Source organism: Saccopteryx leptura, chromosome 3 (assembly GCF_036850995.1).
Source record: "Saccopteryx leptura isolate mSacLep1 chromosome 3, mSacLep1_pri_phased_curated, whole genome shotgun sequence".
In the NCBI taxonomy this organism is placed as follows: domain Eukaryota; kingdom Metazoa; phylum Chordata; class Mammalia; order Chiroptera; family Emballonuridae; genus Saccopteryx; species Saccopteryx leptura.
This window is the reverse complement of record NC_089505.1, coordinates 289,350,446-289,373,499: the sequence shown is the minus strand read 5'-3', so window position 1 is coordinate 289,373,499 and position 23,054 is coordinate 289,350,446. Positions and strand designations below refer to the sequence as shown.

The 23,054-nt window shown below is 40.5% G+C and overlaps 1 protein-coding gene across 2 annotated transcripts in view; it reads right to left on the bottom strand.

The window, feature by feature from the left end:
- ASXL2 (ASXL transcriptional regulator 2) overlaps window positions 1-21,043 on the bottom strand; it is a 115,982-nt gene extending 94,939 nt beyond the window's left edge. Inside the window, exon 1 of one of the 2 annotated variants that reach the window (XM_066378710.1) lies at window positions 20,347-21,043. In XM_066378710.1, the coding sequence (XP_066234807.1) occupies window positions 20,347-20,670 (324 nt within the window). In that variant the 5' untranslated portion in view covers window positions 20,671-21,043. The remainder of the gene's footprint in view (window positions 1-20,346) is intronic. The other variant, XM_066378711.1, reaches the window with a different exon arrangement.
- Window positions 21,044-23,054: the final 2,011 nt, after the last annotated feature.

The following is a 23,054-nucleotide window of genomic DNA, read 5'->3' as shown; positions in this document are numbered from 1 at the left end:
AGCTTGAGCACAGAGCTCCCCGGGCTTGAGCACGAGGTCACTGGCTTGAGCCCAAGATTGCTGGCTTGAGCAAGGGATCACTTGCTCTGCCGTAGCCCCCCAGTCAAGGCACATATGAGAAAGCAATCAATGAACAATGAAGGAGCCACAACGAAGAACTGATGCTTCTCATCTCTCCCTTCCTGCCTGTCCTTATTTGTTCCTCCCTCTCTCTGTCCCTCCTCAAAAAAATTGTTATGTCTAAAAAATAGGCTCCAAATTCTAAGGTTGTTTGACCATTTCTGATAAAAATTTCCAATAAAATAAAGTGGGTTAAACCATATACCAGGGGTCCCCAAACTTTTTACACAGGGGGCCAGTTCACTGTCCCTCAGACCGTTGGAGGGCCGGACTATAAAAAAAACTATGAACAAATCCCTATGCACACTGCACATATCTTATTTTAAAGTAAAAAACCAAAACAGGAACAAATCCAATATTTAAAATAAAGAACAAGTAAATTTAAATCAACAAACTGACCAGTATTTCAATGAGAACTATGCTCCTCTCACTGACCACCAATGAAAGAGGTGCCCCTTCCGGAAGTGCGGAGGGGGCCGGATAAATGGCCTCAGGGGGCCGCATGCGGCCCACGGGCCATAGTTTGGGGACCCCTGCCATATACTAAAAAAAAAAAAAAATAGTATAGCAATCATAGATCCTAATTAAAATTAGGGTGCATCTCTCATCTCAAATTTTCCTCTACCACAATTGTCATTTATGATTACAATATAGAAATTAAGAGTATGTAAATGGCCCTGGCCAGTTTGCTCAGTGGTAGAGCGTCGGCCTGGCGTGCAGAAGTCCTGAGTTCGACTCCCGGCCAGGGCACACAGGAGAGGCGCCCATCTGCTTCTCCACCCCTCCCCCTCTCCTTCCTCTCTGTCTCTCTCTTCCCCTCCCGCAGCCAAGGCTCCATTGGAGCAAAGATGGCCCAGGTGCTGGGGATGGCTCCTTGGCCTCTGCCCCAGGTGCTAGAGTGGCTCTGGTCGCGACACAGCGACGCCCAGGATGGGCAGAGCATCGCCCCCTGGTGGGCATGCCAGGTGGATCCCGGTCGGGCGCGTGCGGGTGTCTCCCCGTTTCCAGCTTCAGAAAAGTACAAAAAAAAAAAAAAGAGTATGTAAATAATAAAATCAGTAAGGTAGATTTCAAAGATATACCAAACTTTAAACTCTAAAAAATTCTACATTTAAAAAAAAAAAAAATTCTACATTTTTCTCAATCACACCAATAAAATATTTAGAAAAACTGCCTATTTATTAGGAAACCTCAATAATTTAAAAAAAACATAAAGGGATCAAACTTATGTTCTGATCGTAATACAATAAAGGCATACATTACAGCTCTGGCCAGGTAGCTCAGCTGGTTAGACCATCATCCCGATACACCAAGGCTGCAGGTCTGATCCCCGCTCAGGGCATGTACAAGAATCAGCCAATAAATGCATAAATAAGTAGAACAACAAATCAATGTTCTCTCGCTCTCCCTTCCTTTCTCTGAAAATCAATAAACAAGTGATGTTTCTCCCCCTCTCCCCACCAAGAAACAATAAATAAAGCCGTGGCTTGATAGCTCAGTTGGTCAGGGCACATACAGGAACAGTTCAATGTTCCTGTCTCTCTCCCTCTCTCCCTCCTTTTCTCGATAAAATGAATTTTTTTAAAAATTATAAATAAATAAATATTTTTTAAAAGAAAACACTTTTTAAAAAATCATAGCCTTAGGCTATGGTTTTATTGACATTTTTAAGAACCAATATTATTTTGTTGATTTTTGTCTATGATTTACTGTTTTCAGCTCCACTGAGGCTAGAGAATAAAGTGAGAATGAGGAGTCACTGATAATAAGTAAATATAAAAAAGACTGAAAACAGAGAAGATTAATTAAATCAAAAGCTGTTCTACTAGGCCTGTGGTGGCGCAGTGGACAAAGTACTAACCTGGAACACTAAGGCTGCTGGTTCAAAACCCTAGGCTTGCCCAGTCAAGGTACATATAACAAGCAAGCAATGAACAACTAAAGTGAAGCAACTATGAGTTGATACTTCTTGCCCTCCACCCCTGTAAAATCAATAAATTTTTTTAAAGATTTTATTCATTTTAGAGAGGAGAGAGAGAGAAAGAGACAGAGAAGGGGGGAGGAGCAGGAGCATCAACTCTCATATGTGCCTTGACCAGGGAAGCCAGAGTTTCAAACTGATGACCTCAGCATTCCAGGTTGACACTTTATCCACTGCACCACCACAGGTCAGGTAATAAAAAAATCTTTAAAAAAAAAAAGAAGGCTGTTTTTTCAATAGATAATTTGATAAACTTCTTAGAAGATGGACAAAGAAAAAGAAAAGATACAAATTATCAATATTGGGAACAAATAAGAGATTATCACTACAGATTCTTCAAACAGTAAGGGAATACTACAAACAGCTCTACAGACATAAATTCAACAACTTAAATGAAATTCCTGCAAAATCACAAACTACTAAAACTTACCTAAGAAAAAAATAGAGAATCTGGGCCCTAGCTGAGTGGCTCAGTGGATAAAAATCAACCTGGTGTGGCAGAGGTTGCAAATTAGACCCCTCCAGTCAGGGCACAGGCAAGAAGCAATCAATGAATACACAACTAAATGGAACAACTACATGAAACAAGTTGATGCTTCTCTCTCTCAAATCAACGGGAAAAATAATAATAAAAACAGATAATCTGAATAGTTCTATAATTATATAAGAAATTGAGGCCTGACCTATGGTGGTGCAGTGGATAAAGCATAGACCTGGAAATGCTGAGGTTGCCAATTCAAAACCCTGGGCCTGCGTGGTCAAGGTACATATGGGAGGTGATGTTTCCTACTCTTCCCCACTTCTCTCTCTCTCTGTCCCTCTCTCTCCTAAAATGGAAAAAAAAAAAAAAGAAAAGAAGAAATTGAGCCCTTCCCTTTTGCATCCATCATAGAAGCACCAGAGGCCCTGGCCGGTTGGCTCAGCGGTAGAGCGTCAGCCTGGCGTACGGGGGACCTGGGTTCGATTCCCGGCCAGGGCACACAGGAGAAGCGCCCATTTGCTTCTCCACCCCCCCCTCCTTCCTCTCTGTCTCTGTCTTCCCCTCCCGCAGCTGAGGCTCCATTGGAGCAGAGATGGCCCGGGCGCTGGGGATGGCTCCTTGGCCTCTGCCCCAGGCGCTAGAGTGGCTCTGGTCCAGAGTGACGCCCCGGAGGGGCAGAGCATCGCCCCCTGGTGGGCAGAGCGTCGCCCCTGGTGGGCGTGCGGGGTGGATCCCAGTCGGGCGCATGCGGGAGTCTGTCTGACTGTCTCTCCCCATTTCCAGCTTCAGAAGAAAAAAAAAGAAAAGGAAAAAAAAAAAAAAAAAAAAAAAAAAAAGAAGCACCAGAGGTCAAAATGAAGTTTGATCCCTTTGTGACTTCTCACTGGCGAAAGAACCTTAAAAGGCACTTCAGTGAAACTTCCCACAGTTGCAGAAGATTGTCTTCTCTTTCCAAAGGGCTGAGACAAAAGTACAATGTTAGATCCAGACCTATACAAAAGGATGATGTTCAGGTTGTACAAGGACGTTACAAAAAAACAGCAAACTGGCAAAGTAGTCCAGGTTTACAGGAAGAAATATGTTACCTACATTGAATGAGTGCAATGGGAGCAAGTCAATGGTACAACCATTCATGTGGACTTTCACCCCAGCAAGGTAGTTATCACTATACTGAAAGCTGGACAAAGACCACAAAAAGATCCTTGAATGTATAGCCACATCTCACCAAGTAGGAAGAAACTGATCCCTGGCAAGGTAGCTCAGCTGGCTATAGCATTATCCTAATACACCAATGTTATAGGTTCAATCTCCAGTCAGGGTATATATATAAGAAGGTCAGGGTATTTACAAGAATCAACCAATCAATGTATAAATAAGTGGAACAACAAATTGATGTTTCTCTCTCTCTGTGTCCTCCCTCTTCCCCTCAAATCTCTCAAATCAATGGAGAAAAAAATTGAATTCATGTAAAAAAAAAAAAAAAAGCCTCCACCAAAGAAATCTTCAATCTCAGAATGTTTCACTGGTAAATTCTATCACACATTTAAATAAGAAATAATACCAGTTCTACATACAGTCAATTCTCACTATTCACAACAGTTAGGAACACTACATTAGTAAATACTGAACCATTACTATTAGAGCAAATACAGAGTTGGGTTCCTGCAAGCCTCTGGTCACATTATCAACTGATCACTACATTACTTAATTTTTTTAATTGATTTTAGAGAGAGCAAGAGGGAGGGAGAGAGGGAGGAAAAAAGGGGAGAGGGAGGGAGGGAAGAAGGGAAAGAAGGAAGGAGGGAGTAAACAGCAATTTGTTCTTCCACTTATTTCTGTATTCATTTGTTGCTACTTGTAGGTGCCCTGCCAGGGGATCAAACCCACAACCCTGGCACACCAGGGCAACACTCTACTTACTTTTTTTTTTCTTTTTCTTTTTCCAAAGCTGGAAACGGGGAGGCAGTCAGACAGACTCCCGCATGCGCCCCACTGGGATCAACCCGGCATGCCCACCAGGGGGCGATGTTCTGCCCCTCTGGGGCGTCGCTCTGTTGCATCCAGAGCCATTCTAGCGCCTGAGGCAGAGGCCACAGAGCCATCCTCAGCGCCCGGGCCATCTTTGCTCCAATGGAGCCTTGGCTGCAGGAGGGGAAGAGAGAGACAGAGAGGAAGGAGAGGGGGAGGGGTGGAGAAGCAGATGGGCGCTTCTCCTGTGTGCCCTGGCCGGGAATCGTACCCGGGACTCCTGTACACCAGGCCAATGCTCTACTGCTGAGCCAACCGGCCAGGGCCAGGGCAACACTCTGACTGAACTACCCAGCCAGGGCCTATATAACCTTGTTTTTAACATTTCTGTTTAAAAACATTTTATTTAATATGGCCCATAGCACTGTAACTAATGCCTAACCTAAACTTATCTAATGGGCATTTTCTCCATAAGACACATCACAACTGTTTTGCACTTAAGAATATAGACAGCAGGCCCTGGCCGGCTGGCTCAGTGGTAGAGCATCAGCCCGGCATGTGGAAGTCCCGGGTTCGATTCCCAGCCAGGGCACACAGGAGAAGTGCCAATCTGCTTCTCCACCCTTCCCCCCCTCCTTTCTCTCTATCACTCTTCCCCTCCTGCTGCCAAGGCTCCATTGGAGCAAAGCTGGCCTGGGTGCTGAGGATGGCTCCAAGGTCTCCACTTCAGGCACTAGAATGGCACTGGTTGCAATGGAGCACAGCCCCAGATGGGCAGAGCATTGCCCCCTAGTGGACTTGCCGGACGGATCCCAGCTGGGCGGGGAGTCTTTCTCTGTCTCCCCACTTCTCACTTTCAGAAAAGTAATAACAAAAAAAGAATATAGACAGCATACTTTAGCATTATACTTGGGGGGCATTTTAAACAGAGAAGAGCACCAACAAAAAGCACAAAAATGCAAAAATAATGGTTCTAAATAGACCACAAAAAGGACACGTTTTCACCGGACCAGGTGATGGCACAGTGTCCCAGCGTGTTGGCCTGGGACACTGAGGACCCAGGTTCGAAAGCCCTAGGTCGACAGCTTGAGCACGGGCTCATCCAGCTTCAGCCTCCGCTCACTGGCTTGAAACCCAAGGCCACTGGTTCAGCCAGAACCCTCCCCCCAATCAAGAAACATATGAGAAAACAAACAATTTAACAATGAACAACTAAGGTGTCACAACTATGAGTTGATGCTTCTCTCTCTTTCCTGTCTATTTTCTGTCCCTCATTCTCAAAAAAAAAGGACATGCTTCTGAGAACTGAAACAAGAAGGCAGAGCATCATTGTTTGACCTCAGCAGGGACCACAGCTGTCTGTGTGCAGCAGGTAACCCAAATTTTTTGCCACTCTTCATATCCATGTACGACCACAAAAGTGTCTTGTGTATTGACTTGGAGGTTAAGTAAATTTTAGCAAGGTGAATTCACAAATATTGAATCCATGAATAATAAGTATCAACTGTAGTCTCTCAAGAAATAGGAAAAAAAAAATCACAGCTTATTTTTTTACAGGCCAGCAATATCTTGATACCAAAACCGAGACATACACAGTACAGAACTATAGATTAATATCCCTCATTAACATAATTGTAAATGTCAACAAAATATTAGCAAGTCCAGCAATATATAAAAAAGTATAATATACCACAACCAAATATTCCTGCCCCCAAGAACACAAAGCTAATTTAAAATTTGAAAACCAGTGTCATCTACCATATAGTCTAAAAATTATAAATAAATGATTTTATCAATGATTCCGAAAAGCATCTGACAAAATTGAACATCTCATTCATGACATAATGGAACTTCCTCTATCTGATAATAAAAGGGAAGTTAGAAATAAAAGAGAACTTCCTCAACCTGAGAAAACACCTACAACTAATATACTTAATGATAAAAAACTGAGCTTCCCCCTATAATCAGGAAGTATCTGCAAATCACATATCCAACAAAGGACTTGTACCCAGAATATATAAAGAATTCTCAAAACTCAACAAGTAAACCAATACCCAGCTAAACAGTGAGCAAAAGACTTAAACACTTCACCAAAGAGGATATACAGATGGCAAATAGGCACATAAGATGTTCAAGATATCATTAGAGAAATTAAAAATCACTATGCTATACCACTACACACCTATTAAAGTGACTAAAATAAAAATGCTGATAATATCAAGATCTAGCAAGGATGACCTAACTAGGCAGTGGAGCAGTGAATAAGAGTTGGCCTGGGATGCTGAGGACCCAGGTTTGAAACCCTGAGGTCATCGGCTTGAGCGTGGGCTCAGTTGGCTTGAGAAGGCTCATAAGGTTGAGCACAGGGTCAATGGCTTGGGCAAGGGGCCACTGGCTCAGCTGGAACCCTCCAGTCAAGGTACATATGAGAAAGCAATCAATGAACAATGAAAAATTGATGCTTCTCATTTCTCTCCCTTCCTGTCTCTTGATTGTACGCACATTAAAAAAAAAAAGATCTAGCAAGGATGAAGAACAACTGGATTTCATATATATTGCTGGTGAGAATAAAAAATGATATACAGCCACTCAGAAAAAGTTTTACAATTTTCTTATAAAATTAACATATATATATACCATATTATCTAGCAATTCCACTCTTGGGTATTTTTACCCTAGAGAAATGAAAACTTATGTTCAAAGGAAAATCTGCTCACAAATGTTTACTGCAGTTCCATTCTTAACTGCCAAAAACAGAAACAACCTACATGTTCTTCAACAGTGAATGGAAAAACTATTATACATTGGCACAATGAACTACTCAGCAATAAAAAAGAACAAATTACACAAAACAACATGGATGAATTAAAGAAACCAGTCTCGCTTGACCAGGCGGTGGCGCAGTGGATAGAGCGTCGCACTGGGATGTGGAGGACCCAGGTTCAAGACACCAAGGTTGCCAGCTTGAGCGTGGGCTCATCTGGTTTGGGCAAAGCTCACCAGCTTGGACCCAAGGTCGCTGGCTTGAGCAAGGGGTTACTTGGTCTGCTGTAGCCCCACAGTCAGGGCAAATATGAGAAAGTAATCAATGAACAACTAAGGCGTCGACAAAAAACTAATGATTGATGCTTCTCAACGAAAAACTAATGACTGATGCTTCTTATCTCTCTCCATTCCTGTCTGTCTGTCCCTATCTATCGCTCTCTCTGACTCTCTCTCTGTCTCTGAAAAAAATAAAATAAAATAAAAATAAAGAAACCAGTCTCTTGGCCTGGCCTGTGGTGATGCAGTGGACAAAGTGTCGACCTGGATGGAACACTGAGGTCGCCGGTTCAAAACCCTGGGCTTGTCTGGTCAAGGCACATATGAGAGTTGATGCTTCCTGCTCCTCCTCTGCTTATGCTTCTCTCTCTCTTCTCTAAAATGAATAAATAAAATCTTTTTTAAAAAAGAAATAAACCCGTCTCTTGCCGTGACCAGATAGCACAGTTGGTGAGAGCATCAACCAAAGTGCAGAGGTTCAACATGAAGTAGAATAACTGGGGAAAGAATTTTGCTTTCTTTTTTCCTTTCAAGAATGGTACAATACTGTTGTGTTGAAGATCATTCCAAAACTACCTATATGTGTGAAAACTTTAGAGAGCTGAGATAGATATAGGTGGAGCAGGTAAGAAGAAATGAAAAAAATGACATAGGGGAAAAGAAAAGCATACTCTCTCCCACCGTTTTAATTCAAAGAGTCTTACTTTAACCTTCATAACCTCTCTACAGCTACTGTTCAGCCCTCTACAATAAATCCCACAAATGGCCCAATAGGATTGAAACACAGATATGTTATCTACTGTATAAAACCTCTACAGCCCTGACAGAGTAGCTCAGTTGGTTAGAGCAGTGGTTGGCAAACTCATTAATCAACAGAGCCAAATATCAACAGTACAACGATTGAAATTTCTTTTGAGAGCCCAATTTTTTAAACTTAAACGATATAGGTAGGTACATTCCTTATCGAGGTAGTGCCCGCACATGGTATTTTGTGGAAGAGCCACACGCAAGAGGCTAAAGAGCCGCATGTGGCTTGCGAGCCGCAGTTTGCCGACCACTGGGTTAGAGCAGGGGTCTCAAACTCAACTCAGCATGTGGGCCGCAGAGCAAGATCATAGCCGTTCGGCGGCCGCACTAGGTCTACAAAAGGCAACTGTTACGCAACACTTTTCTCACTGCAGTTGAAAACAAAAAAAATCAGTACAACATTGTTCAGCGGCCGCGAGTTTGAGACCCCTGGGTTAGAGCATCATCCTGATATGACAAGGCTGCGGGTTCTATCCCCAGTCAGAACATAAACAAGATACAACCAATGACCTGACCTGTGGTGGCACAGTGAATAGAGAGCACTGACCTGGAACACTGAGGATACTGGTTTGAAACCCCAGGTTTGCCTGGTCAAGGCACATATAGGCACTGATGCTTCCTGCTTCCCTTATCTCTCTCTAAAATGAATTTTTAAAAATCTAAAAAAAAAAAAAAAAGATTCAACCAATGAATGGATAACTAAGTGGAACAACAAACCGATATTTTGCCTGACCATGTAGTGGTACAATGGATAGAGCATGGACCTGGAACACTGAAGATCCAGGTTCAAAATCCCAAGGTCACTGGCTTGGCTGACGCCCCCAGTCCAGGCATATAAAAGAAGTAATCAATGAACAACTAAAAAAAGACTGCCACAGCTATGAGTTGATGCTTCTCATCTCTTCTTATCTCTCTCTCTCTCTCTCTCTCTCTCTCTCACACACACACACACACACACACACACACAAAATCAATGATTCTCTCTCTCCCCCTTCCTCTCTTTCAAATAAATAAATAAAACTTAAAAATAACTCAACCTCTCTACAGCCCCCAGAACAAAAATACTTGTCAGCCTGACTTTTGTACCTCTCCAACTTTTGGCACCAACCAACTTTTTCTGGCATTATTTTTCACTACACTTCACAATACTGAAAGGTAAATTAGCCATCAAAATACCCTGGCATGTTTCAGCATTTCCTCTTTTCAGCTCTTCTGTCTGCCTGGAATGTCCTCAAACATACTAATCTGTAAATGTTTTATCCATCATCCCTGACTACCCAAGCCAAACTGTCTCTAAGACCAACCCTGCCGCAGTCCCCCTCCACCAAAATTTAGTATTACTACTAGTTTGCTATTGTACAGCCCCAACACAAATTTCCCTGTTTATATGTGTAAGAATTCTGGACATGTGTTAACTGTATCTTCTGTTTAAGGCAGCGGTAGTCAACATTTTTATACCTACTGCCCACTTTTGTATCTGGTTAGTAGTAAAATTTTCTAACCACCCACAGGTTCCACAGTAATGATGATTTATAAAGTAGGGAAGTAACTTTACACCCAGTAGTGGGTGAGAGGGACCAGGTTGACCAGCACTGCAAAAGTGGGCAGTTTTTATAAAAAGGTTCGCCAACACAGTACTAGGCTGAAATCAAAGTTGTCAGCTGGGACTGTGAAGTCATCTGAGGCATGAGGTTCTTTTCCAAACTTACCACCAAGCTTACTTGATGGCAGGTTTCAGTCCCTTTCCGTTTTGCTGGCTCCTGGCCAGGCATCACTCAGCTATAGGCTGCCTGCCATGCCTTCCCACATGGCCTTCTCCATAAACAGTTCCTAAGGTGTAAATCAAGAGAGTGAGATTTGGTAAAGAATCTCCTAAACCAGGAAATGAACGGGTTCCCAAACTTGTTCACAGTCTCTGTGTGGTTACACACTGACCTTCAGAAACAAGTGGCAAATGGTAACCCTGAGGTTAAGACTTTTTGTTAGCACTGTCTTGGCCCTGGCAAGTTGGCTCAGCAGTAGAGCGTCAACTCAGCGTGTGGAAGTCCTGGGTTCCATTCCTGGTCAGGGCACACAGGAGAGGCGACCATCTGCTTCTCCCTTCTCCACCTCCCACTTCCCTTCCCGCAGCCATGGCTCAATTGATTCCAGCACATAGCCCAGGCCCTGAGGATGGTGCCATCGAGGCTCTGCCTCAGGTGCTAAAAATAGCTCAGTTGCTAGCAGCCCCAGATGGGCAGAGCACTGGCCCAAGACAGGGGTTGCCAGGTGGATCTCTGGCAGGGGTGCATGCAGGAGTCTGTCTCTCTGTATCTCCCCTACTCTCACTAAAAAAAAAAAAAAAAAAAACTGTCTCAAACCTCTGCAATTCTTTGAAATAACAACATCTTTACATTATAGAGTTCCCATTCAGAAATATAAAATGATCTACATTTATAAATTTTTCAGTAATAAGTGTTCTTAATATATAATACACTAGTGATTATATAAAGAACTTTTCATACATTCTCATCTATCACCTAACATCCCAAATGGGAAGTCTACTAAAATCTCTATTTTAAAGTTGGGGAAATTAGAAAGCTTAGTGTAAATCCCTACAACTCAAAAAGTGGTCCTTAGACCAAAGCATCAGCATCACCCAGGAACTTGTTAGAAATGCGGTGTCTGGCTATATCGCATACGACTGATAAAAATCTGCATTATAACAAGCTCTCCAGATGATTCTTATATACATTAATGTTTGTAGAATGGTTTAAATAACTTGTCCAAGCTGACACAATAAATGATAGAACCAAGATCATATCCAGATTGTTTAGGTTATTTCCAAATTGGTACTAAAAATAGGCCTTTATTCTCCATTGTTTCTTTCATGGGTAATTAATGATATATATGAATACTTTTTTCTATTATTTTTCTTGTAATCCATCTTTTTTTTACATCTACACACATACACACACCTTTCCTAATATATTAATATATTTCATGGTACCATCTCTTTAAATTTACAGAATTTGTCAGAACCACTCAAATCACATAGAAAACTAATCACTATAAATTAACAGCAATACATTTAAATTTTTATGTTACTATCTAGAAATAAGTCACTAACACCACCAAGCACTTTATTTGAAACTGAATATGGCTAAACCAGCTACTGAATAATTCAGGTATCAGTAGGTTAAGATTCAGGATGATTTAGGCCAATGGTTTTCAACTGCTGGTCCACTGACAGGTGCCTGTCTACAAAGGAGTTAACCAACCTGATGTTGTATGAAGATTACAGAGTCTATAATCATTGGGTCTATTATCATCAAACAACATCAGGGTTGTTAACTCTTGTGAACCAGCACTAAATTTCTGGTGGACTGGTGGTTGAAAACACTGATTTATGCCATCCCAAACTGTGAACTCCAATAAAAGTCCATTCTAAATGAAGTAGAAACAGCTAAATGTCAGTAAACCAAATAATTTTCAAATGAAAAATCTTTCACAATATAAATCTTATCAAAAGATGCATCAAATTACTCAAAAGACACTATAGTTGAGGTTTACACTGTCCCCTAATGCCCAGGACCAAGTACACATGTATTTACCATTAGATAATTTTAGTGTCAAGCAAGATCAGAATTATTATCACAGAAATTTCCCAAGGTCCAAATGTGACTTGAAAGGGTCTTTAGAGGCAAATACCCAGGTGTCCCTTTAAATAAATTTGTTTCACAAACAAGAAATACTCAGCCTCCTTTCCTGGCAAACAACACAATATAGTGTAATTGACTAAATTTATTAAAATTGTGCTCTCTTGAGTGAAAAGAATGTCTTCTTTTACCTTCAATTAAAAAAGATTTTTTTTAAAATTTAGCCCTTGTGCAAGAAAATGAGTTAAACTCCACAACTGCTGCCTTTAAGGACCATAGTTTTACTGATATATAAAAATTTCCTCTTACTTATCCACAGTAAAATATGTATTTTATTTAGGAAATATATACCTTCTGAGCTAAACATTTTTTTAAACCACTCAATTAATAATCTTTAAGTGGGGAAAGTTTTCTTAATAGGACTCAAAATCTAGAAAAGTACAAGATGCAAAAATTGATCAAGTTTTTTTACATTAACATTAAAAATGTTTGAGTAGCAAAATAAGATGTATAAACTAAGTCAAAGGCAAAAATGGGATCAAATCTACAAAACATGACAAAAGGCTAGTTTCCTTAATCTACATATCACTTAGAAATTAGTAAAAATAAAAAAGATCAGGAAGCCAAAAAAAAGAGAATCTACAGTAAACGGACAAGTGAAAAATATACAAATAGTCAAATACAGGAAGTTACTTCACACCTGCACTATCCAATAATGGTAGCTATAAGACAAATATGGCCATTTAAATTTTAAGTAAAAATTAAAACTCAGTTCCTTAAGTCACACTATCCGTATTTCAAGTGCTCAGTGTTTACATGTGACCAGTAGCTACTGCATTGGATAGCACAGATAAAGAACATTCCCATCACCTGACCTATGGTGGCACAGTGCATACAGCGTCCACCTGGAATACTGAGGTACCGGTTAGAAACCCTGGATTCCGTGGTCAAGACACATACGGGAATTGATGGTTCCAGCTCCCCCTACCCTCTCCCCTCTCTAAAGTAAGTAAGTAAATAAATCTTAAAGGAGGGGGAAAAAAGAACATTCCCATCAAGTTCTACTAAACAAAACAACAAAAGAAATACTTTGTTAATACAGCAAAATGGCAAAGTCTAAAGACAGATATATTCCTTGGGCTACAAACAAAAGTGGGGAAAAAACTGGAACTCCCAAATTTTTAAAGGGAATATAAATTGACACACATTCAAGTTTACAAACTCATTATCTTAACTATTCCATTCACGCAGATGCACATACACAACCACAATGTATATGCATACATATATACTGATGTATATATTGAAGTCTCTGTTAAAAAAAAGGGGAAAGAAAACTATAAATGACCTATAATGTCAAATAATCAAGGGCTGATTTTTTTATATAATACATCCAAAAACAATGGAGTATTAAGAAACCATTTCAAAGAATGAGGCAGACACATAAGTAATGGCATTAAAAAGATATCCCTGATATTCATAAAGAAAGCAAGTTGCAGAGCTGTATTAAAAATATATACCATATTTCCCCATGTATAAGAGGGTACCATGTCTAAGACGCACCTTAATTTTGGAGCCCAAAATTTTGGGGGGGAAAATGTATTACATAAAGTTATTGAACTCAAATTTTATTCATCATAAAATACATACAACTCATCACTGTCAAAACTCCCATCCATTAGCTTGTCCTCATCTGTGTCTGATGATGAATCACTGTCTTCATATATTGCCTGATCCTCAGTTCCATCTATGGCATTTGAAATGCCACACTTTTTAAATGACTTGACAACCACTGTATAAGATGCACCCAGTTTTTAGACCCCAAATTTTTTGGGAAAGGGTGAGTCTTATACATGGGGAAATACAGTAGGTATACATATTTATGCCTATTTCCACATACAAAGTTAAAAGTCCAGAAAGCTATACTCAAACTATTAACTACAGTTAATTTCAGTATAATTATAAACATCTTCAATATTTCAGTATGTGAACTTTCACTTAATCAGTTTTTCAGTAGTAACTCATCCAAGATTAACTCTACATATTTCTGTTCTATTTGGTTTTTTTTAAATAACGAGCCTATATAACTTTAATAGAAACTCAAAGCAAGTAATACCATTGTTTTGAAGTCATATTTAAAGAATTCAAAAACTTAGTATATTCAATTACCTTTTAAGACATTAAAAACATAAATCAAACTGTACTAAAAACTCTAAATTGCATGCAACTATAAACTATGATGGTAGCCTCTATGAGATATGGAAAAAGAACTAGAGGGGCATTCAGAGATGTCTTTTGTAAAACAGACAAAAATAGTAGGTTTTAGCAAACCCTACTTGGTTAGTTCCCCATAATTCTATCTTCCACATACTGGCCTCCTCCCAGACAGTTTTTGTAGTGAAAACATGATGCCCTTTCACCGACAGCAAAATTGCACAGCCTTTTAAGGGTGGGATAGATTCTGTGGGTGATGAAACAGCAAGAACTTCTACAAATCCAACCTTATTTTCTCAACTCTGTCAGAATTCTAGGAGATGCAGTAGCAGTAGTGGCTTTCACTGAAAAGTTTGTGTCCCAAAAAAGAAATTTTTATTTTTTTTTCTTTCAATAAGTTAGGAGGTTTGTGGAACATAAAAACAGGACAGAAGTGAAGATAAACTGAAAATGATTAATACAAAATTCAAAAAGCAAAACACAGGGAAACTGCATTTCATTATCATGGCAAGAAGATCATAAGAAAATGTTACATCAAATCACCAAGCACAAACTGACTTGCAGATAGCAATTTCATAAATGTATAAAATATCTTACAATTTTTTGTCAATTATACCTCAATAAAGTTGAAATATAACATGCAATTATTATTTTAAAATTATGAAAAGAGATGCCTGACCTGTAGTAGTGCAGTGAATCAAGTATTGACCTGGAATGCTGAAATGGCTGGTTCGAAATTCTAGGCTTGCCTTTGCTTTGTCAAGGCAAATATGATAAGCAACTATTATGAACTGACGCTTCTGCTCCTCCTCTCCTCTTTCTCTCTCTCTCTCTCTCCCTTCCCCCTCTCTAAAATCAATAAATAAAATCTTGAAAAATTATGGACAGAGCAGTTTTTCAATCTTTTAACCGTGCACCTTACAATACTATCTCACTATTTTTTTTATGTACTTCACAACTCAAGATTTTTCCCAGTTTCGTTTTCTACAGTCTGTTATTACAAAAACAATAAATTTGTTTATTATGTTTTTCCAAAATGCACACATTGTCCTGGAGATTCTAATACAACTACAAATATAACAAAAATACAGACTTAAAAGGACGCTGGCCTGGTCGATATATACTCAAGAGACCATAACTAGGCCTGCCGTTATTTTTTTTTTAATTTACTCATGGCCAAGATTAAGAGAACTGAAAATTTCTAATACAGTACATCTATTTTTTTAATGTGCATTTGTTAAAAAGTTTTTCTAAAGTTCTAATCATTATATCACCTGACCAGGCAGTGGTGCAGTAGATGGAGCATCGGAATGGGATACGGGATACGGAAGAACCCAGGTTCAAGACCCTGAGGTCGCCAGCTTGAGCGTGGGCTCATCTGGCTTGAGCAAAGAGCTCACCAGCTTGGACCCAGGGTCGCTGGCTCGAGCAAGGGGTTGCTTGGTCTGCTGAAGGTCCATGGTCGAGGCACGTGTGAGAGAGCAGTCAATGAACAACTAAGGTGTCGCAACGAAAAACTAAAGATTGATGCTTCTCATCTCTCTCCATTCCTGTCTGTCTGTCCCTGTCTATCCCTCTCTCCGACTCACTCTCTGTTCCTATAAAAATAATAAGTAAAGTTCTAATCATTATATATTTTTATCATTATACCTTTTTTTTAAAGACTTTATTCAACTTTTAGAGAGGAGAGAAAGAGAGAGAAAGAAGAAGGGAGGAGCAGGAAGCATCAACTCCCATATATTCCTTGACCAGGCAAGCCCAGGGTTTTGAACCAGCGACCTCAGTGTTCCAGGTCGACGTTTTATCCCACTGTGCCACCACAGGTCAGGCTATCATTATAGCTTTAAGTAATTATTTTACATTTTCTATACTTCCTACATCAAAGTAATTATTCTATGAGTCTTATTCCTTCAACAGAAATTTCTATCTTCCATTTTATCCTCCAAAGTTAAGTAACGTTAGGTATATGACAATAAAAATCTATGTACATTCAAAATAATAAATGTAAGTGAAGATCATATAAATATAATGCAAAAAAACCTTTTTCTGCAGTCTACAAACCATATGCTAAAGATACACTAGACTGCTGTGCTCCTCAACTCTAACCCCCACACTTTCCTTTTCATACTTTGACCACTTTACTCCCCAAAGATACCCAAAGGTACCTGTAGTGTACAATCTCTAAGGTCTGTGTTTCTGTCTCTTACACCTATAATCACAACAAATCTGTCCTCTTAGGTTAATTTTCTCTTTTAACACTTCCCTTGTTGTGGTGAGTGACGAGAGAAAAGCCAAAAAAAAAACAGGATAAAGATTATACTAATTTGAAAGTTTGACTTTGCAAAAACAGCTAAATTCCTCAGGAATGTCTTCAGATATTTAGATGAGACATTGTCTTAAGTGTGTGAGCATAAGTGTGAACATTAGAGCCAAGTGTGATGGTTCTCATTATTTCTGGCTTACTAGAAATTTTTCTATTTAAATTGCACCAAAGCCTTGGCTAGGTAGCTCAGTTGGTTGGAGCATCGTCCCAATATACCAAGATTGCAGGTTCGATCCCCGGTCAGGGCACATACAGGAATCAACCAATCAATGCATAAAAAAGTGGAACAACAAATCGATGCTCCTCTCTCTCTCTTCCTCTTTCTAAAAATCAATAAAAATTTAAAGCCTGACCAGGTGGTGGCACAGTGGATGGAGCCTTGGAGTGGAATGCAGAGGACCCAGGTTGGAAACCCCGAGGTCAATGGCCTGAGCATGGGATCAGAGACATGACCCCACGGTCGCTGGCTTGAGCACAAAGGTCGCTGACTTGAGCCAGAGGTCACTCGCTCTGCTGTAGCCACCCCACCCCCACCCCCATCAAAGCACATAAGAGAAAGCAATCAATGAACAACTAAAATACCACAACAAAGACTTGATGCTTCTCATCTCTCTCCCTTCCTGTCTGTCCCTATCTGTCCCTCTGTCTCTATGGCCCCCCCAAAAAAATTACTTCCAAACACTATCCTACAGATCTCTCATGCAAATCATTTCATCACAACCATCACTTGCCACCCTTAAATATAAAAGATGAGACTTTTAACTAAAAGTCTTGTAACTAGTGTAATTAAATAAAGCAAATATTAAGAAGATCAACAGGGAGACTCTATTATCCCTATCTGCTGGTCTTAGTTATTAGAGCCAGTCTGTTCATTTTTTTCAGCTTTTTGGCTTAATAGCATAATTTTATTATCAATCCTTATGAATCCTATTTTGCTTTTTCCAATTATTCATAGCAACCTTACATCAATCAATGTAGCTCTCTCATATTCCTCACACACACTCACATCCTATATAGGATATACACATACATAATTGACTGATTTTATATATCTGTTGCTCCGCTGTCAGGAATACAACCTCATTTATTTTTCTATTTTTTTCCTTCATAATTTTTAGAAATTAAATTTAATGGGATGACATGGGTCAATAAGAGTATGTAGGTTTCAGGTAAACATTTCTATAGCATTTAAACTGTTGATTGTGTTTTGTGCCCATCAACCAAAATCAAATCATTTTCCATAACCATGTATTTGTCCCTCTTTACTCTTCCAATAACCACTTCACTTTTATCTTTGTTTATGCCTCTAACAACCCGAATTTAATAGTGCTCCTTAAAACAGGACAGCTCCACAATGCAGGTACCAAGAACACAATAAAATAAGCAGATATTGCCTGTATTCATAAACAATTTTTATTATTTCCTTGCTGAAACTGTTCCTAGACTATTTTATTTGACCTTAATGCTATGAAATAACTTTAAAACTTACTTCTAGTCTTCTTGATCTTATAAATATACACATCATTTCTTAATTTAGGTCAAAATTACTTTCATTTGTCAAATCAACAATTTTCTCTCATTCTACAGTCTGAAATATTAAAGTTATACTTTTGTTTATTCATCCTACATTTACTTCTATTCCTCCTACAAACAGAAACCTTTTGAACACTGAGGTATAGTTTAATCCCTCCCTTTATAGATGATAATACAAACCAGAAGCACACCATTTTCTAGATTTTGCTACTAAAAAAAGAAAAAAACCATTTCACTGTCACCCTTCTTTCTAAAATTCATTTTCACTTAGACTGAGGCCTTACACATTTGCCAGAATCAAATAAAAACACGAAGCCACCAATATACTAATCCCTTCAGTAACTCACTTAGAACACTACTAATTAAACTAGGCTTTCCATCTTTAAAATACTATTTTTCACATAGGCAACTGGGCATAAAATGTTTATTGTAAATAAGAAAATACAGTAATGCATTATAGGAAAATATAAACAGATGCAGACAAATTTTACCAACTGTCACAATCTCCCAATGCGGACTATTTTATCCAAAGAGATCATAATTCAAAAAGTACCAAGATTCTAGAGACTTTAAATTAATTAACTTAACAAGGATTGGGGTCTGCCTACCAAAATTAAAATTCAGCATCACTTATTTAATAAAAGGAAGAGGTCTTGAGGTAGTCAAGTAGAAAAACGTAAAACAGTCCTCTGTGAAGGGGTAACTTCCCAACCACCAAGAAAAGTATTTCTGTATCTATAGCTTTTTATCTTTCAGAGGGAAACTACCAAGCAGTTACAATTATGAAGATATACTGTAAACACTCAATAAATAAAATATGCTTTTACTTTTTCACATTTACAACTAAAACAGAAATACAAGATTGACTGATCATCCCCTCCCCCAACACATACCAAAAATGTTAACAGATACAGCTGAGGGGTGAAATATGTGATTTTTTATTTTCTTCTTTGTATATTTCTATAATCTTCCACGTTTTCCCACAGGATTCATTTATTACTTTTATATTCGGAAAAACCTCATTTAAAAATAAACCTAACAGCCCTGGCTGGATAGCTTGGTTGGTTAGAGCATCGTCCTGAAGCATAGAAGTTGCCAGTTCGATTCCCGGTTAGTGCACAAATCGAAACAGATCGACGTTCCTGTCTCTGTCTCTCTTTCTCCCTTCCTCGCTCTCTAAAATCAATAAAATAAACATTTAAAATAAATCAATAAACCTAACATCATATAATAAAGACTCATTTAGAAGGGCTCCCCCCATGTTGTATAAGTGTTACCGACATGAGTCACCACTAAAGATAATGCCCCCACACCTTCTCACTTCAAAACACTAAAACGCTGTCTTATCCTGTGACCCTCATTTCTACATATGCACACGCTTTTAATTTTCTCATAAAACTTAAATTTTTCATTAACCCTAAATAGCCCTATTTTTAAAACCTACCTACCTCTACATTTCATTATAACAAAATTAGAAAGGGAAAAAAAAGAAAAAGATGGTTTTACCCACTAAGTATAACTTCGCGAGACCACCATCACTTTAGCTACGGAAAAGTCAAAGCCGGGTAAACTACACGTCCCGCCATGCATTGCTGCCTCGTTCAGAGTAGGTCTCTACGGAAACAGAAAAAAAAAATTCTACAAGTCCCACCTGTTACTTGGTTTCTAAACACCTCCTGCACTTTCAGTTCCAACAGCAAACAAAAACAAGAGCCGCGTGACCTCGCGCTGGATCTAGGAGCCCGGACGAGCCGGGAGCCCGAGGCCAGGCGGCTTGTCTGCTCTAGCAGGTCAATTCCACCCCGCTCCTGCGCTCCCCTCTTCATTCCCGGGCTGGGTGCGCGCACAAGTCTTCTCCTATCTGCATCCAATGGGGGCTCTTCAACCGCACAAGGGAGAAGAACCGGTTACTGTGCAAGCGTAACAGACTTGCCCATGCCGGGGCGGGGGCTACCACAGGGTGCGGGTGAGGGTGAGAGCGACGTGACCCGAGCCTGCTTCCAAACACCCAGAGGACTCGTCGCATCGCAGGGAGAAACCACAGCCCCGCGGCGACCCTCTCTCGCCCGGCGCCTCCATTCCCACAAGGATCATAACCCGACACTAACCGCCGCCTCTCGGAGCGGTTTTCTGCCCCCTCAGCCCGGTCGCTGGGCCAGTGACCTCCCTTCCCCTGCGACCGGAGGTTGGCGAGGGAATGAAATCCTCCCGGCCTTTCCCGTCGCTCCCTACCCCTTACCGTCTTGGCGGCCTCCGCCCAGGTCCTGCCCTTCTTCCTACGGCCCTTTTCCCTCATGTCGGGTCTTGAACTGACTGGGAGTCTCCCGTGTCCGGGCTCCGGCCGCCCTCCCTGCCTGCTTTGCCCTGCGCTGTTTTTCCCGCGGTGCCGGGAAAGGTGGGAGAAAGGGGAAGTCAGGCCGGAGGAGCACCCAAGCAGAGGAAGCGGCGGGGGTGGCGCGCGGGGGGGAGGGTCTATGGGGCGGCCGGTCGTCCTGCTGCCGTTGCCACTGCTACCGCCGCTGCCATATTGGGTCCTTACTGTACAGGCAGCCGCTACGGTCATGTGACCACTCCCGCGCGGCCGTCACTACTGTACGCAGCCGGCAGCGCGAACGAGCCCGCTCGCGCGCCCGTCCACAGCGCGCGGCTGCAGGGAAAGCCAGCCGGCGGTCCGCGACTTTTCGCCACGCCCTCGCTCTTCCGCTCTCCGCCTCTCCTTCGGAGCCTGCGCATGAGGACGGTCCGACGCTAGCCTGCGTGGGGCGTCCTGCTCTCACGCCGTCCCTGAAAAGCTGCCTGCGGAAGCGGAACTTGCTCCGTCCCGGAAGGCTTATTAAACTGATTGTGACTGCGTGTGAGACGGCACCTTGGCTGTAGAGACTTGAAATAGCCTCTTCCCTCACGGGGATACCGTCCCAATCTACACCTTCAGTAAACCCTGCACTTGCGTTTTTTCATTTGTCCATGTTTTTCTTTACAAGGGTTATCTTTCTGAAGACTTGCAACAATTATCCTCTACTTAATGGATGGCACAATTTGAAATTGAGTGATTTACCAAGCTCACATGACTAGGATGTAGAGAAACAAAAATGAGATTGCCAGCGCAGAACCTTTTCTTTCTCCCCGGAATGCCTGTCAAACTTGATGAGCTTAGTTCCGTCACAGTATCTGTACATATAAGACGCCCAGTGAATACTTGCTGAATGATTAAGTTTTGTCTGTGGTCAGAAACTATTATTTGTAGTGTCCAAAACAACCTCCTGAAAGATCAGGAACGTGGCATCTACATTCGCATTATCTATACGTTGCAAAGTAAAAAGAATGTGTAATACGCTTATGATCTCCCAAATCCACCCACTTCAAGAAGCTAAACTTCCAGTCTACTAAACTTCCTGTATTCTAAAATAGGCCTGAGAATTGGGCTGCTTTTTAGGACAAAAGATAGGTGATACCAATAGTCGGAGTCCATGGATGGGTTTCAGTAGTTCATGGACTCCCTAAAATTATAGACAATATTTTGTGCATGTTAATTGTTCATCTTTTGAGAAGAGGATTCATAACAGTTCCTCAATTTTTCAAAAGGGGTCTGTTGCATTAAAAAAAGTTTTAACAGGGAGTTTGAGAGGCCATCTAGATATTTATATTTCTCTTTAAATCATTGAACAACTGTTGATATATTTTTACAAATTCCTTTAGTAACTCATTGCACTATCCGTAGCACTAGGGTATGCATCATTTCTAAAGCCGACGTCTATAGTCAGTTCAAGAAACCCCTCTCCATCCCCAACTGTTGACTGAAGTTTGCCATCCAGACGTGTTCCCTAGGCAGCCTAGTTAATCTTGTTTTCAGATCCTGCTACCTAATCTCATTGTCTTTACAGTGATATTTTGGTCATTGCCTTACCAATGACAGTGATCCCATAAAATTGTAACAGAACTGAAAAATTCCTATCGCCTAGTGACATGGTAGCTTTTGTAATGTTGTAGCACAACACATTACTCACGGGTTTCTGAGGATGCTGGTGTAAATAAACCAACTGCATAGCCAGTCTTATAAAAGTATAACCCAGCACTAGCCACACAGTTCGGCTGGAATGTCTTGAAATGCAAAGGTTGCAGGTTGCAGGTTGCAGATTTGATTTCATCAGAGAATGTAGAAGAATCAACAAACACATAAATAAGTGGAACAACAAATTTCTCTCTCTCTCTCTCTCTCTCTCTCTCTCACACACACACACACACACACACACACACTAAAAAGTCAATCAATAGCCTGACCTGTGTATGATGCAATGGATACAGTACTCAGCTGGAATGCTGAGGTCACCAGTTCGAAACCACAGGCCTGCCTGGTCAAGGCACATACAAGAAGCAAATACTACGAGTTGATGCTTCTTGCTCTGTCTCCTACCCCCTTTCTCTCTTTCTCTAAAAATTAATTAATAAAATAAAAAATCAATAAAAATGATTTTGAAAAATCAGTGGCCACCAGGTACCATCTCACCTTGCCTTTCTTCAGCCCCTAAATTTATCTATAAACTTTCCAATTCTAATCTCCTTTTTACCTTAGGCTAATCCCAGTTGAGCATATGCCGTACCATACTGTATACATACCACATTCCTTCTCACCTTTTTTTGAAATGTTGCTCCATAAACTATCCCTATTTTTCTAGTTCTAGTTCTGACTCCCTTCCACCCGTTCTACAAGCATACTAAAGTTCCTTACAGCTTAAATAAAAAAGTCTTTTTACCCTACCTTACTGAATTATTTTTCTCCTTTCTTTGCCCATATATTTAATGCAATTTTTCATTCAGTGATTTTATTTTGAGAGAGAGAGAGAGAGAGAGAGAGAGAAATGGCCAGGGTTGTCCATAAATATCCTGAAACTGTAGCCTATACTCAGTATCTCCACTTCCACAGTGCTCACCCACTCTCTTGCCCTTCTA